The sequence below is a fragment of the Pyrus communis genome, chromosome 2 (assembly GCF_041283825.1).
Source record: "Pyrus communis isolate YQ-2024b chromosome 2, ASM4128382v1, whole genome shotgun sequence".
Lineage (NCBI taxonomy): Eukaryota > Viridiplantae > Streptophyta > Magnoliopsida > Rosales > Rosaceae > Pyrus > Pyrus communis.
In genome coordinates this window covers 5,713,038-5,729,309 of record NC_142566.1, presented here as the reverse complement: position 1 = coordinate 5,729,309, position 16,272 = coordinate 5,713,038, and the positions used below count along the sequence as shown (strand labels likewise).

At 34.6% G+C, this 16,272-nt stretch overlaps 1 protein-coding gene across 2 annotated transcripts; it reads left to right on the top strand.

The window, feature by feature from the left end:
• Positions 1 to 2,065: 2,065 nt before the first annotated feature.
• On the top strand, positions 2,066 to 7,609 carry LOC137747982 (uncharacterized). 2 transcript variants are annotated; one of them, XM_088683224.1, is made up of 8 exons: positions 2,066 to 2,243; positions 3,436 to 3,474; positions 3,590 to 4,284; positions 4,666 to 5,367; positions 5,737 to 5,874; positions 6,230 to 6,712; positions 6,839 to 6,907; positions 7,031 to 7,609. In XM_088683224.1, the coding sequence occupies exons 2-8, from the start codon at positions 3,465 to 3,467 to the stop codon at positions 7,433 to 7,435; spliced, it is 2,502 nt and encodes an 833-aa protein (XP_088539350.1). In that variant the 5' UTR covers positions 2,066 to 2,243; positions 3,436 to 3,464; the 3' UTR covers positions 7,436 to 7,609. The 2 variants fall into 2 exon arrangements, with proteins under 2 accessions (XP_088539350.1, XP_088539344.1); XM_088683218.1 differs by lacking the exon at positions 2,066 to 2,243 and adding an exon at positions 2,418 to 2,492.
• Positions 7,610 to 16,272: the final 8,663 nt, after the last annotated feature.

Below are 16,272 nucleotides of genomic sequence, written 5' to 3'. Positions count from 1 at the left end.
TATTACTGTCGGATATTAAGCAAAATCCGATAGAAATTGATGCAGTGGCGTATATAATAAGCGACAGAATTGCCAGCGTAAGGAAATGAATTTTCCGACAGAAAATACTCTAAAACCGACAGAACTTGTGTCGAATATAATCGACAGAGAATTTATTAATAATGAATAAATAAGAGCATTCTCTGTCAGATAAAACCGACATCAAATATATTAATAATAAAAAATATATAAAAAGGACAATTTAAATAAACATAAACGAAACTAATAATTGAATAAATAATACTAAAAATAAAACATATATTCATATATATATATATATATATATATATATATATTAACAAGTGTTTGTTTAATCTACCGTTTTGACGCGATATGCATTTTACGAAACTTTTTTCAACAATCCAACCATCAAACTTATTTGTACACACTCCAAGATTGCATACGTAAAAAATCGTAAAAAACAAACATTTAGAGATTATGTAACGGAATAAAAGTTTTCGACGGCTATAAACGAAAAAATCATAATTTAAAGGTTATTTTAGCTCCAATTTTAATGATTTTTTACAACTACACTCCTCGACCCTATAAGAATGCAATGAATAAATTTCAATTTAAAATATTTACACTAGTGGATACCACAAAATCTTATTTTATACTTAATAAAAGTATAACATTAACTCTTAAGTGTTTATTTAATCTACCATTTTGACGCGATACACATTCTACGAAACTTTTTTCAACGATCCAACCATCAAACTTGTTTGTACACACTCCGAGACTGCATATGGAAAAAATCACAAAAAAACAAACATTCAGATATTAGGTAACAGAACAAAAAATTTCAACGGTTATAAACGAAAAATCACAATTTAACGGTTATTTTAGCTCCGATTTTGATGATTTTTTTTACAGCTACACTCTTCGACCCTATAAGAATGCATTAAATGAATTTAATCTTCAATTTAAAATATTTACACTGGTGGATAAAATCTTATTTTATAATTGATGGGGAAGTATAACATTAACTCTAACTGTTTGTTTAATCTACTGTTTTGATGTGATACGCTTTCTACGAAACGTATTTCAATGATCCAATTGTTAAATTTGTTTGTACACACTTTGAGATTGCATAGGTAAAAAAATCGCAAAAAACAAACATTCAAAGATTAGGTAACGGAACAAAAGTTTTCGATGGTTATAAACGAAAAATCACAATTTAACGGTTATTTTTAGCTCCAATTTTGATGATTTTTTATAGCTACACTCCTCGACCCTATAAGAATGCAATGAATGAATTCGATCTTCAATTTAAAATATTTACACTAGTGGATAAATCTTATTTTATACTTAATGGAAGTATAACCTTAACTCTTAAGTGTTTGTTAAATCTATTAATTTGATAGGATATGCATTCTACGAAACTAGTTTCAACGATCTAACTGTCAAATATGTTTGTATATACTCGGAGATAGCATGTGTAAAAAATTGCAAAAAAAAAAAAAAAAAAAAAAAAACATTCAGAGATAAGGTAACGGGACCCAAAATTTCGATGATTATAAAACAATAAAATCACTATTTGTTTAATATAATATTTTTTAAGAAAGTTTAATCAAAAGTAATGGTTTAAAAAAATAATATAATATTTTGACACAATTTGTGTCAGATATAACCGCCATAATTAGTATAAAAAATTTGAAAAAATTTGTGTCGGTTATAACCACCAGAGTTAGTATAAAAAAATTCAAAAATAATTAATAGATTTGACACATTACTTGCTCATGTCGGATATGTTCCCCAAAATTGGTTAAAATTATTTAAAAAATGTATCTAATGGAGTTACATTATTCTTGTTGGATATAACCGACAGTAATACTTTATTTTCTGAACAGTAACCGTATAAAACTGCCACCACTAATCGACACAATAAGCCAATTTTGTAGTAGTGGCGGTTTCAGAAACAAAATGGGTGTAAAAAGTAAGGATAAAATTGTCACTTGCCAAAATAGTTGACCAGGATTTTAATTTTGGTTATTTATTTATTTAAGGGGATATTAATTTTGGTTGTAGTTAGCTCGGATACAAAACCCTTTTCCCAAGTTATGTAGAAGTCGAACACAAAAAGGAGACCTGTATCTTTATATAAAGGGTTCGCGCTTGAGAGAAAACACACCCAAATCCCTAGCTCTCTCTCTTCGACCTTGAAGAAGGACGAAACCCAAGGTTAATTGGCTCTTCTTGTTACTGTGAGTGCTGAATTCCCTTTAGTTATCCTACACACATAAGTTCTTATATATACCGTAATCTTTATTTTTATGCAGATAGCATACATATATTTCATGTTGAGTGGTATGCTAGCCAAATACATCACGTTTCTTTTCTAATTGATTTTGATTACCATATATCCGGTATTCAAATTTTTGTTCTTGTTAGGGTTGAGAAACATGAGATAATCGTAATCAGAGAGTCGAAGTTGAGATTTTTAATGACATCAAGTCAGTGAGTTTGGATGCTATTTTATTTTTTATGATATTTGATATCTGAATGTGTTTTTATCGTATTTGAAATCACTGAATCTGGAGGAGAATGGTTTAAAATTAAACTGGTGTCTTACCACCAGAAACTAACTTGACTTTGCTTTGACTAGTTTTTTAAACCCACTGGACCTCCGTTTGTCTGGTCCGGTAACCCTAGCGAGAAACCCTAGCTATCTACTGGACGAGGTTTTTCAGTGTTTCTTTTAAAGTATAAATCTGTGATATTATAATTAATTTTTCTTTCCCTAGTGTTACTGGGAATATGAGGGATGGATTGAGAGACACCTTCCACTTGTATGGGATTTTGCTATTTTACCTGATATAGCTTTTTTATGTACGAGTTATAAATAATGATCTTCAGTAGATGTTAAACTTTTTCCATGTTAAGAAATCGTATGATTTAAAGAGTTATTGCCGTTGTTTGCATTAAGTTTCATCGTGATTCGGTTGGGGCATAAAACGAGCCAAGCAAGAGAATGCCTATTATGGCATGGGTACGCTGTCATCATGGTGTCTCATGCCAATAATACAATGTCATGTTTTAGTCTTTTCCCACGTAACATTATATGATTGGCCCGGAATGCCACAATGATGATGTAGGTGTGACATTAAGTTATTCTCTCTAACCAGGAGTTCCTCTGGGGCATATCTATCTCAAGTGTATTTCCACCTCTATCTGTTTGATACTACATATAATACATAATCAAATACGTATTACATTTTAAACCCAGTTGTTTAATTCTCAGATTTTGGTGAAGTACCATTTACATGATATGCAGTAATTTTTAGTATGAATGCATCTATGTTTGCATAAAAGCGTACATATGTATGTTTGTATATATCAAGAACTGGTGTAAGTGGTTTCATTATTTGGACTGTTTCAATTTCTTCTGCATTGTAGGATTGAAGACGTATCGCAGTTCGGCAGATATGGACTTTGGTGAGTAACATTTTCTTAAGTAATTAGGTTTCTGATTACCCATGTTGTCTTTGCCTTTGAAAAGGGCAGGAAAGATAATTAGCTTATTTTGTTTTTCATGTTATGTTGTCAATAGTGTACTTTAAAGACCAGCAGAACTTGAAAAAGCTTGAGAAAATTGAGAAGTTTGAAGCTCAACAGACCGTGGAACTGAAGAAAATTATTGTGCAGCGTGATGCTGAAAACAAAGAGCTTGCCAAACATCTCGAGATAACAGAGGATCAAATTAATGAACTCGAGAAACATCTTGCGCAGACTGTAGCTGATAAGGAGACACTTAAGAACAAACTTCTTGGACTGCAGAATGAAGCTCAAATGAACAAACAGCTTAGAATGAAAGTGCTTGAGCTGCAAAATGTAGCTGATCAAAACAAAAAACTGAAGAACGATCTTGAGAAAAAGCTTGAGCAGAGCGAATCTCGGAAGAAAGAGCTTAGTGAAGAACTTCAGAAGATTAAGGATAAAAAGGAAGAGCTTGAGGAAATTCTCGACATAAATGAGGCTGAAATGGAAGAGCTTGAGGAAGCTCTCGAGAAAATCAAGACTGAAAAGGAAGATCTTGAGGCTGAAAGGGAAGCTCTTGAAGACGAGCTTGCGCAGATCGAGGTTGATAAGAAGGCATTTAACAAGAAAGTGCTTGATTTGCAGAGTGACGTTGATCAAAACAAAGAGCACCTGAATGATCTTGAGAAAATGATTGAACAGTGTGGAGCTCAGAAGAAAGAGCTTAAAGAAGAGCTCGAGGAGAGTGAGGTGCAACTGCAACACACGGTATTCTTCTTTTTCTCAACTTTAAACCAATTTACGTTTTTTGGTCTTCTTTAGATTGGCTTCATAATAAATTTGATTGTCATCTCTGTATAGGATTATTTTTTTCTTTCAATAAATTAACTTGGGTCCTTGATTAGATATTGATTCTTTGATCAGATATACTATTGTGATTATCTAAGTAGGTTTAAAATTGTACTTGAAAAATCGCACACATTTTAGTCAACCTACTGTGTGTGTGTTACATATATGTATATGTACGTATATGTATTATTTATATACGTATCATATAACATACATAATCAAAGGACCTACAATTTTATGTTTAACATTATATTCAAACAAATACCCAATTAAGAAGCTTGTTTTTCTTGGTGAATGCAGAAGAATGAGCTTGGGAAAGTGATTGAACAGAAGGATGCTGAAAAGGTAGCTCTTATGCAAAAGCTTGGGAAAACGGAAGCCAGTAAGGTCGAGCTTATGATAATTATTGCACTGCGGGATGCTGAAAAGAAAGATCTTACCAAACATCTGGATAACACAGAGGCTCAAATTGATGAATTAGAGAAAGATCTTGAGCAGACTGAAGCTGATAAGGAGGCACTTAGGGAAAAAGTTCTTCAGCTGCAGAATGAAGCTAAGATGAACAAACAGCTTAGAATGAAAGTGCTTGAGCTGCAAAATGTGGCTGATCAAAACAAAAAACTTAAGAACGATCTTGAGAAAAAGCTTGAGCAGAGCGAATCTCAGAAGGAGGAACTTAGGGAAGAACTTGAGGAGATTGAGGCTGAAAAGGAAGCTCTTCAGGCTGAAAAGGAAGGTCTTGAGGAAGATCTTGAGAAAATTGAGGCTGAAAAGGAAGATCTCGAGGCAATTGAGGCTGAAAAGGAAGCTCTTGAAGACGAGATTGTGCAGATCAAGGCTGACAAGAAGGCACTTAACAAGAAAGTGCTTGAGTTGCAGACTGAGATTGATCAAAACAAAGAGCATCAGAATGATCTTGAGAAAAAGATTGAACAGAGTGAAGCTCAAAAGAAAGAGCTTAAAGGAGAGCTTGAGGAGAATGAAACCCAACTGCAACAAATGGTATTTTTCTTTTCTCAACTTTAAACCAATTTACGTTTTTGATCTTTTTAAGATTGTTATCATAGTAAATTTTATTTTTCATCCCCGGTTAAGATTTTTTTTTCTTCTTTTAAATTAACTTGGGTGCTATATTAGATTTTGATTCTTTGATCGTGTATGCTATTGTGAATATCTAAGTAGAATTAGAATTGCATCTGTGAAATCATATATTTGGTCAACCTACTGTGTGTGTGTATTATATACACATATATTTATATGTATATATGTGTCATATAACGTAATTGATCAAAGGACCTACAATTTGTATCTTAACATTATATTCAAAACAGTATACCTAATTAAGAAGGTTGTTTTGCTTGGTGAATGCAGAAGAATGAGCTTGAGAAAGTGATCGAACAGAAGGATGCTGAAAAGGAAGCTCTTATGATAAAGCTTAGGCAAACTGAAGCTGGAAAGGGCGAGCTTAAGAAATCCCTTGAACGTTTTGGGATGGAACTGCAAGAGCTGGTATCGTTTTCTTCTCAAGTTAACATCAATTTAATTACACAAGTCTATTTTGGGATTAAAATTAATAATAGATTCCTTAGGCATGATTTCTTTTTCCATTAAACCTGAGTGTTGGATTAGGATTTTGATTATGGTCATAAGTGTATTTTAGTATGCATCCAGTATTGATCATAATAACGGACCTAATCCAGGACCTACAATTTTATTGGAGGATGAAAATCTAATACCCCTTCAAATAATGACTTGTCTCTGCCATAAACTAGAACTGTAGAACATTATCATGAGTCATGAGGCTTGATATTCGATTAGATTAACAATTCTTCACTGGACAATTGTCCCACTTGTTGAATTTCAGACGAAAATGAGCGAGGAGAAATCACATAGGTTCATCACGCTTGAGAATGATTTTCAGAAGAGGTTGGAGCAAAGTGAAAGTCAGAAGAAAGTGCTTGAGAAAATGGTTGAGGACGGTAATTCTCAAAATGAAGATCTTATGAAAGAGCTTGAGAAGATTCAAGCTGAAAAGATTAACCTCAATATAGCGCTTGAGCAGAAAAGTAGAGCTTACAAAGATGGATCCTTTCTTTTTAGGAAGAAACAACTTGAGAACATAGAGCTTACCAAGAAAATGGCTGAGCTAGAGAGGGAAGCTGATCTAAACAAAGAGCTTAAAATTAATTTTGAGAGAGAGCTCGAGCGTAATGAATGTCAGCAGAAAGAGCTTGAGCAGACTAGAGCTGAAAAGCTAGAGCTTACGTTTCAGGTTGAACAGACTAAAACTGAAAAGATAAATCTTATGAAAGCTCTTGCACAGATGGAGATGCAACTGCATGAAATGGTACTTTTCTTACTCTCAAAGTATAGCTTAATTAACGTAGTTTTATTTGTAACTATTATTTAATCGGAGTTTTGTGGACTAAAAGAGTTATATAGTGGGGCTAATGTACTGGCTTTATTCTTTCAGAATGGGACGGTTGTTTTAGAGCAACAGAAGGCTGATGAGTTGGCGGCGTCTTTGGCCAAAGAACGAAAGGTTTGTTTAATTAATTTCCTATTTTATTTGTGACTGGGAACATTTCGATTCATGAACCATGAATCGTATACGCATTACATAACCTATAATTATTTTTCTTATTTATTTTTTGTGATTGATTAGAAACGGAAGAGTTATCGGAAAAAGCTCCAGTCTGCCAACAGTGAATTGGAAAAGAAGCTTGATGGTGTACAGAAGAAGTCTGCCGGCAGTGAATTGGAAAAGAAGCTTGATGATGTACAGGAGTCTGCCAACAGTGAATTGGAAAAGAAGCTTGTTGATGTACAGGAGTCTTCCAGCAATGAATTGGAAAAGAAGCTTGATGATGTACAGGAGGAGTCTTCCAGCAATGAATTTGAAAAGAAGCTTGATGATGTACAGGAGTCTGCCGGCAGTGAGTTGGAAAAGAAGCTTGATGATGTACAGAAGGAGTCTGGCAGCACTGAATTGGAAAAGAAGGTTGATGATGAACAGAAGGAAAGCTCAGATGAGCTCGAAGTTTCTGATGATGATTGGCTTAAAGTTTAAGTTGCTTTATTTGACTTAAGTTCGGTTGCCATAGATTTAAACGTTTAACTTGGTTTAATTTGTTTAAAGTACATCATATGTATGTAACTTGCCTAAATCTTTTTGCGGTTGGAACAAACGATTGATTATATATGCTTTTTACCGGTAAATAACTATTTGTGGATTTTCAAGTCATATGGTTTTTTTTTTTTTTCTCCTTTCTCGTGTCTGCTTTCCCGTTTCTTCCTTACCCCTTTCATTTTCTCGATCTCTTTTTATTATTTTATGTCTCTGAAGATTGCAATGTTTGTTTTAATGTTAAGTATCTTTTACAATTTTTTGTTATCAGAGTAGTTTCATGTAGATTCCAACCACTTGAGGCGTATTCTCCACTGAACCCTAATAAGTTTGCTTTCTTCTACAGTTGGTGTTTGTTACTATATATTTTTTTAATATATATGATATTTTCTAGATAGAGGTGGGGAGTTGGCTAAGCCTCATAATGGGCTAGCCATAATAATTTGGTTTGCATTTGCTTTTGGTAAGAATCAAACTTAAGACCTTTCACTTACAAGTGAAGAGGAATACTACTAGACATTAATACTAAATAGCGGCGCTTGTACCATTTTGACCGATAAAAATGACACTATCTAAACATTAAAAGAAACAACTATTATATATAGGAACTAATCACTTTGAGGAGGGCTGGACTAGCTAGGGCTAAATTGGTACTATTGTAGTATCAGAAGTGGTTTTTGCATGCAAAATGGTAGATAAGTGATAGCAGTAAAATTATTTAATTAAATTAACTAATGAACATACAAATTCGACCCCAATATTCATAAAAATCTCAGTCTTTCTATCATCACAGCAGTCAAGAATTTTATTGTACCACAAACATTGAAACATAATTAAGTTCAAAAAGACCAAAATGCATAGCAAATTGGGAAGAACAATAACCAGATTAATCATTAACAAAACAGATCAAATTCGACTTATTATTACGACAATAATTTCTGTCATCATCCATCAGCAGGCATGGAGTACCTACACAACGGGCAATTCCTGCTTCTCTGCAGCCACTCCACAATACAATCTCCATGGTAAAGATGTGAGCACGGCATCCGAGTTGCTTCTGAGCCAACCATCATCTCCTCCCTGCAAATAGAACACATTGTTGTGGCATTGACTGTCGTCCTCTCCAACTCCTCAATGGACGATTTACTTGCCGGTACAAATTGAGGCTCAGCACCACCATCCTCTACGTCCATGTTGATGTCCCCAATATCTGACAAGTTTGTCCGATAAACACTGACTTCGACGTACACCCCCATATGAAAAACCTCTCGACCTGGAAAATAAGTATCATTTTCCAGGGCCCAGGAGTAGGCTTCATACAATATTTCAGCTATTATGGGTGGATGAGCCTGGAGAGGAATATGAAGGCCCGAAAGAGTGTTGGATATGAGAAGACCCATGTCACTCTCTGGATCAAATTGTAGTTCCATTGTGGCATCATTCACGCTCAAGTGTTCTTCTATTGCTGCGTCCTCTTCTTCCACTTCCTCCGAAACCCTAGGCTGGTGGCGTCTGATTGTTGCCTTGATATACATCACAAAATGCATGCTTCGTTCGTTGTCTTCAAACTCATCAATTCCATGAACCCATGTATCACAATAAGGCTCACCCACCACTAATTCCCTTCCGTGATTGGCCATGGCCAAAGGACATATGGTTTTTCTTCTTGCCCTAGAATTTGATTTGAAATGATATAGAAATCGATTGAGGACTTAATCTGCATTTTTCGAACCTTCCTATACTGTGTACGAGCATTGATGATTTGCATTTCTGTATATTCAATAAAAATTAATCATTTTCCCAGTTTTTGGATGAGGTGGGATGTCATAGAGCAAACAAAAAGGGAAAAAACTCCTCCCCCTTTTGTCGTTTTTCCCTTTTTTCATTTCATCTTTGTGCTAAGTTTTCAAATACAAATTTCTATGCATGACAGCAAGGAATTCGTCTGGGCGTACGTGCATTCGGACTTATGTGCATTCGGACTTATGTGCAGAGTTTAACGTATGTTTAGTCGCCTGTTGTTGGTGGTTGGGGTTTCGTAACATGGAGGTTTTTGATATGCTTGGAAATAGGGTTGGCTGCTTTCTTAAGTTCGTAACCTTCAACATCCATTGCTGCTAGAGTGGTATGGGTACAGGCTCGTTATCTTTTACTCCTGCCATAAATTTTTACGTTTAAGTCTCCGATGGGTTGTAATCTGTTGGATCTGGGCAAATTTGTTGTCATGTACTGGAAGGGGTTTTGCTTTGGAGTAGTGGGGATAGCAAGAGGTGCAGATGTACCAATATTGCTGCAGGCGATCGCCAACTTTTTTTAGGTTATGTTGGGGTGAAGAATTTCCAAGCCATTACAAATTGAGGTTAATAAACAACAGATTACAAAATGTTAGATAAGACAGATTAAAAATATTTTTCTCATGCCCTTTGTAATATTAATATTCATATGGTGCATCTCTAATCCCTCCTCATTTTGTAATTCATCCCTTATTAAATTGACTTCGATATATTTCTTGAGATTGTCCATCATCAAAACATAGCATTAAAAGTGTGCTCTCCTCTATGTACATATACAATTCGATGGTAAAGTGGTTGAGCTAACTTAACAGCAACATTCGGTATGCGAGTGGAGGAATCGCAAGATGAATAGATAGCAGTTTAAATGGTCTGATAAATAGGGATATCATCATACAATGAGCAGTGGCACAATCAGAATTTTATAACAATAGGCCGAGTCATAATAAATAAGTGGCCAAAAATTGATTGTACTTCCATTTTTATTGTGCATCATACGTTCTCATATTTCAAGAATGTCATATAAATATTCCAAAAGAAAGTCTTTTTATACACCAAGATCATGAGTTAAACACACGGCAAAGAAGAATAGAGGAGATCTTTTGTCAAAGGTGGAAAGTGATTTTCACAATCTCAATGAAGAATAGGTAGCAAGTTGTACACTCTTACTTAGTTCTTAGAATATTCAAATGAAAATAACACTAGGCTCAAATAAATTATAAAGGATTAGCTCATGTATTGTGTTTAATTGAGAATTTATTTGGAGCTTGAGAAGAAGAAAGACAGAAAAATCAAAGAAGAAAATAGAAGGAAGAAATAGTTGTTTCTATAAAGGGGAGATCGGCATGAGATGATCTATCTGGTCATAACTACACTGAGATTAGGGTTTATCTAAGTAAAAGAGATGAACAATTTTAGAGAGAGAAATCAAAGAATTCTGAAATTGTAGTATATTCTCATTAACCGACTATTAAGCTTTACAAATGGTATTTATAGTTTTCTACATATAGCTTTTCTCATAAGCTAACTTAGCTTACAATTTAAGCAACCATTGTCTAAATGACAAGTGTACATAGATCCTAAAGACAAGTGGCACACTAATCAACCTTGAGTTATTACCCCCCTCAAGCTTAACTTGAGATACCAAGATTAAGATTGGAATAGTGTCGAACAAATCTACAAGCTGCTAAATGTACTGAACCTGTAGATCCCCATTTTGAACATTCTCCGGAACAACATGGAAGTCAATGTCTAGATGCTTTATACGGGAATGAAAGACATGATTCATACTAAGCACAAGGGAAGATATATTATTACAATAAATAAGAGGAGGAGAAGGAACAAAGACATGCAAATCCCTTAAAATATTCCAGAGCCAACTCACATCTAGAGCACAGTGAGCCAACGCTTTATACTTAGCTTCAGTGGAACTTCTGGAAATTAAAGGCTGCTTTTTAGATTACCAAGATATAGGGTTGGGACCAAAAAATACAACATAACTAGTCTAAGATAGTCGTGTACTTATATTGGCTACCCAATCGGAATCTGAGTAGGCAGACAATTGTGTATCAGGAGAAGGCTGAAAATTAATACCACAATGTAATATACCCTGGATATATCTGAGAATTCGCTTAACCAAGAACAAATGAGATTCAGTAGGATGACTCATATACTGACAAACAACATTGACAACATGTGATATATCAGGCCTAGTAAATGTAAGGTACTGAAGAACACCTGCAAGACTTCTATAGAAAGTTGGATCCTCCAAAGGAAGGCCTTCAGTAGTACAAACTTGAGTATGAGGTTTGGAAGAAGTTGAAGCTGGTTTACAAATGTCCATCCCTGCTTTCTTGAGTAGCTCTTTGGCATACTTGGTTTGATTTACAAACAAAGTACCATTGTCTCGATATTGGATATAAAGACCAAGATAATAAGTAAGAGCTCCAATGTCTTTAAGATCAAACAACTCTCCAAGCTGATCAATTGTATGTTGAACCTGAGATGCATCAGACCTAGTAATAATAATACCATCTACGAACAAGAGGAAGAAAACAATATTAACACCATCTTTCACAAATAAACTAGCATCAGAAGAAGAAACTTGAAATCTCAATGGAGGAAGAACTTTTGTAAATTTGGAATGCCATGCTCTTGGAGCTTGTTTAAGCCCGTAAAGTGATTTAACCAATTCACAAACAGAATTAGGATAAAGTGGATCAATGAACCATTTTAGCTGCTGCATATATATTTCCTCCTGTAATTCACAAGCAGAAAAGCATTTTTGATATCCAATTGTCGAAGAGACCAACGCTGAGAAGTAGCTAAAGCCAAAATAAGTCTAACAGTGGAGTGCCTAACCACTGGACTAAAAGTCTCCGAATAATCAAGTCCATGTTCTTGTGTAAAGCCCTAAGCAACCAACTGGGCTTTGTGCCTAAAGATAGTACCACAAGAGTTCCTCTTGACCTTATAATTCCATTTACAACCAACAATAGATCGATCAATAGAAGGAGGAACAAGAACCCAAGTACCTTGTGTTTTTAAGGCATCAAACTCCTCTTGCATAGCCTTCTACCAAACTAGATCTTTGGAAGCAACTTTATAAGTTTTTGGCTCATTACCATCTGTGATAGTTGCTAAGTAGGTGTATCTAGAGAAACTAACCTATGTTCATTAATCAACAAAGATGCAAATTCAAAAGACACTTAATAAAAGAGGTAGGCACTGAGGTATCCGATACATAAGCAGAATAATCTTGCCGAGGTATAATTCCAGACCTTAATCTGGTTTGCATTAGATGAATATGTGATCCATTAATCTTAGAAGCATTAGATACAACGATAGATGAAGTAAGGGATGATTCAATTGGTAAGAGTACCTGGAGTTGATATGAATCTTGGACAAGTAACAAGGAATGAGATTGTGAAAGAGTAGCATTGAAATGAGCTATTGTGTTGATAGAAGCATGTGAAAGATCTGAAGAGATAGATTGAAGTGAGGAAGTCGAAGACACTACAAGTGTCATTAACAACCTAGTATATGTATTGATAGCTGTCTCTGGCATAATAACAACCTTTAATCTGGCAAGAAAACATGTCTCATCATGTACTACATGCCTGGATAAAATGGACCTTTTGGTAGGAATGTGTTAACATATAACACCTTTATAACCCAAGGCATATCCCAGAAATAAGCAAACACTGGATCTAGCTTAAAGCTTATTATTGTTGTAAGGTCTCAGATAGGGATAAACAGCAGAGCCAAATACTTTCAAATGACTTAAGGAAGGTTGTCTATGATATAACATAAAGTAAGGTGACTATATATGTAAAGACTTGGATGACATTCTATTGATAAGGTATATTGAATGAGCATAAGCATGATACCAAAAAGCTTGACCCAAACTTGCCACTAATAGTAAAGTAATAGCTGTCTCAACAATGTGCATATTTCTCCTTTCTACAAAGCCATTTTGTTATGGAGTGTAAGGACAAGAAATCCTATGAACTACTCCTTTTGAATTCAAGAATTTTTCAAATTGTTTGCTAACAAATTCACCTCCACCATCATATTGCGAATACTTAATCATAGTACCAAAATGAACTGAAACAAAAGTATAAAACTTCAAAAATATACTAAAAACATCTTATTTATTGCATAAGGGGAAAATCCATATAAATTTGGTACTATCATCCACAAAAATGACATAGTATCGATATCCTTCAATGAATTTTACAGGATAAGGGCCTATATATCAGTATGTATCTTTTCAAAAGGTTCTAAACTCCTAGTAGCTTTATCAGAAAATGGAAGTCTAGACATTTTACCATCTATACAATCTGAACAAATCTGAGAATGACTATCCTTGACATGACTAATTTGAGACATATGTAACATAACAGACAATACTTCATTAGTAAGATGGCCCAATCTCTGGTGCCATAGAGAAGACTTGATGACTTGACCCATAAAAGTTGAAGAACATGACTTTTGTACTGAATTCTGACCACTTTTGAGCACAGGAATTCAAAATATCTCATTTTACTTACTCCTTCCTTTGTAAAATATCTCTTTTGTTACCTTGTCCTACACAAAAAACATTGAATCATCACAAACAAACCATCAAGTATTATCTTTACATAATTGTTTAACTGATAATAAGTCATTAGCTAATTGTGGAACATGAAGCACCTTATTTAATTGAAGTGCATGAGAAGGAGTATGAATCACAGTGGAACCAATGTGTTTGATTGGCAAACCTTGGCCATTCCCAATCTTGATCTTATCAAACCCTTCAAAAGGAACAACTTGATTAAGATTATGAACATCAAAAGTCATATGATGTGAGGCGCCAGTGTCAAGAATCCATGCTTCACCAGTTTGATAAGGAGCAACATTTTGAGCAAACATAGCAGTCATAGAAGTAGATGGTGGAAAAGAAGTAGAAACATACCCTTGATATTTAGAAAACGATGGTGGATAGACAGATTCCTGCATAATATTTAGAGAAGCAGGTGGTGCAGTGCCTTATATGCATAATTCTAGTGCAATATGACCACGTTTCCCACAAATTTGACACTCTGTAATGTTAGACAGAGAAGTAAGATTCCTGTAATAGCAATTAGGTGCAGTGTGACCATGCCTTTGATAAATCTAACACTCAGGCTACATATGAAAATTAGAATATGTATTACTAGACCAACTTCCTTACTTATACCCACAATAAGAACCTTTGCCTTGATTATAATTGGATTTGTAACCACCATTACCTATCTGAGTGTTGCCATAGTTGGATCTATTAGAAAATGAAGATTGCAAATTGCCTTAAGAAAATGAAGGTTGCATGTTGCCTTGAGAAGATGCACTAGAATTATAGCTAGAGCGAGATTAACCAACAAACCTACAACCATAACCATAAGAAAGAAAAGGAGATGGCATAGGTAGTTGTATAGGTTAAGAAGGCATATAAGGTGTAGAAAAATATGGTCCAGGAGTTATATAACCCACAATGGCAGAAGAGAGACCATCATGGGAACTGGAATTGGAAGAAGAACCTGGACTATTGTAACTGTTTGAATTAGTCCCTTGGACAAACATAACAGCCATATAATGAGGAAGACCAACAATTGAGCTCTAAATTCAACAATGGAGCTCTAAATTCCTTTAAAGAAATGGTTGTCACTTGAGCTAGAATAACAGTACGAATAATAACATACTCACGAGGAAGACCAACAAGAGCAACAATGATCATATCATTGTTAGACACATACTTCCCAACAGCAATTAACTGATTTTTATAGAGTTCAACCTGGACAAAAACTTATCAATATAATCTGCCCTTTTTTGCAAATTTTGAAATTCAATCTTAAGCATATTAATTATGGATTTAAAGATAGTAGCAAATCTATCTTCCAGTGCAGACCATGCCTCATTAGTAGTTTTACATCCCAATACATGTTCAATCGCATCATCAGATAAAGTGGCAATCAATAAACTCAAAAGAGCTAAATCAACAATTTCCCATTCTTGAAAAGTAGAAGTGATTTCATTAGTGACCCCAGTCTCAATGTTAAGAACAAATTTAGGTGGACAGACTAAAGTTACATCAAAATGATCAAACAACTTATACCCTCTCAGTACATACTTAAACTGAAAAGCCCATTTGGAATAGTTGGAATCATTTAGGCGAATTGTTAACATGCCAAGAACACTCTCAATCTTCACTAAAGTAGTCATGATGAAACTTAGAACAACACAGGCAACAAAAAATGGCAATAGGCCTTCAAGCAACAAATATCAGCTTCCTAATTTTGGTATTTGACTTCGGTCTTTACCCAAATTCACAACCCAGATTGGCAAATCATATACAAAAAAATGGCATCAGCCTTAACTGATTAATCATAACAACCAATTGCAACACAAGTAATCAGAATTTCATGGCATCGGCCTTTATATAGCAGAATTTATCACAAAACAATCAGAGTGAAAAATTGGATAATCGGAAGATAACACACCAAATAATCAAAGTAACCCTACTCAGACGTGAAAAGAAAAATCATGCCCCCAAATTTCCACCACCAGATCTTGAACTTATTACTTGAATACGCACAACAATTCTCGCAGTGGACCAAAGAAACCTCAAATCAAGAGATTAGTAACCCCACAAAGGAATCATTGGCTATGATACCATCATAACTACATTGAGATTAAGGTTTATCTAAGTAAGAGAGATGAACAATTTTCGAGAGAGAAGGCAAAGAACTTTGAAATTGTAGTATATTCTCATTAACTGACTATTAAGCTTTACAAATGGTATTTATAGTTTTCTACAGATAGCTTCTCTTATAAGCTAACTTAGCTTACAATTTAATTAAGCAACTATTGTCTAAATGACAAGTGTACATAGATCCTAAAGACAAGTGGCACACTAATCAACCTTCAGTTATTATCTGGGAGTGGATCAGCTAGGAAAAAAAAAAACTAAAA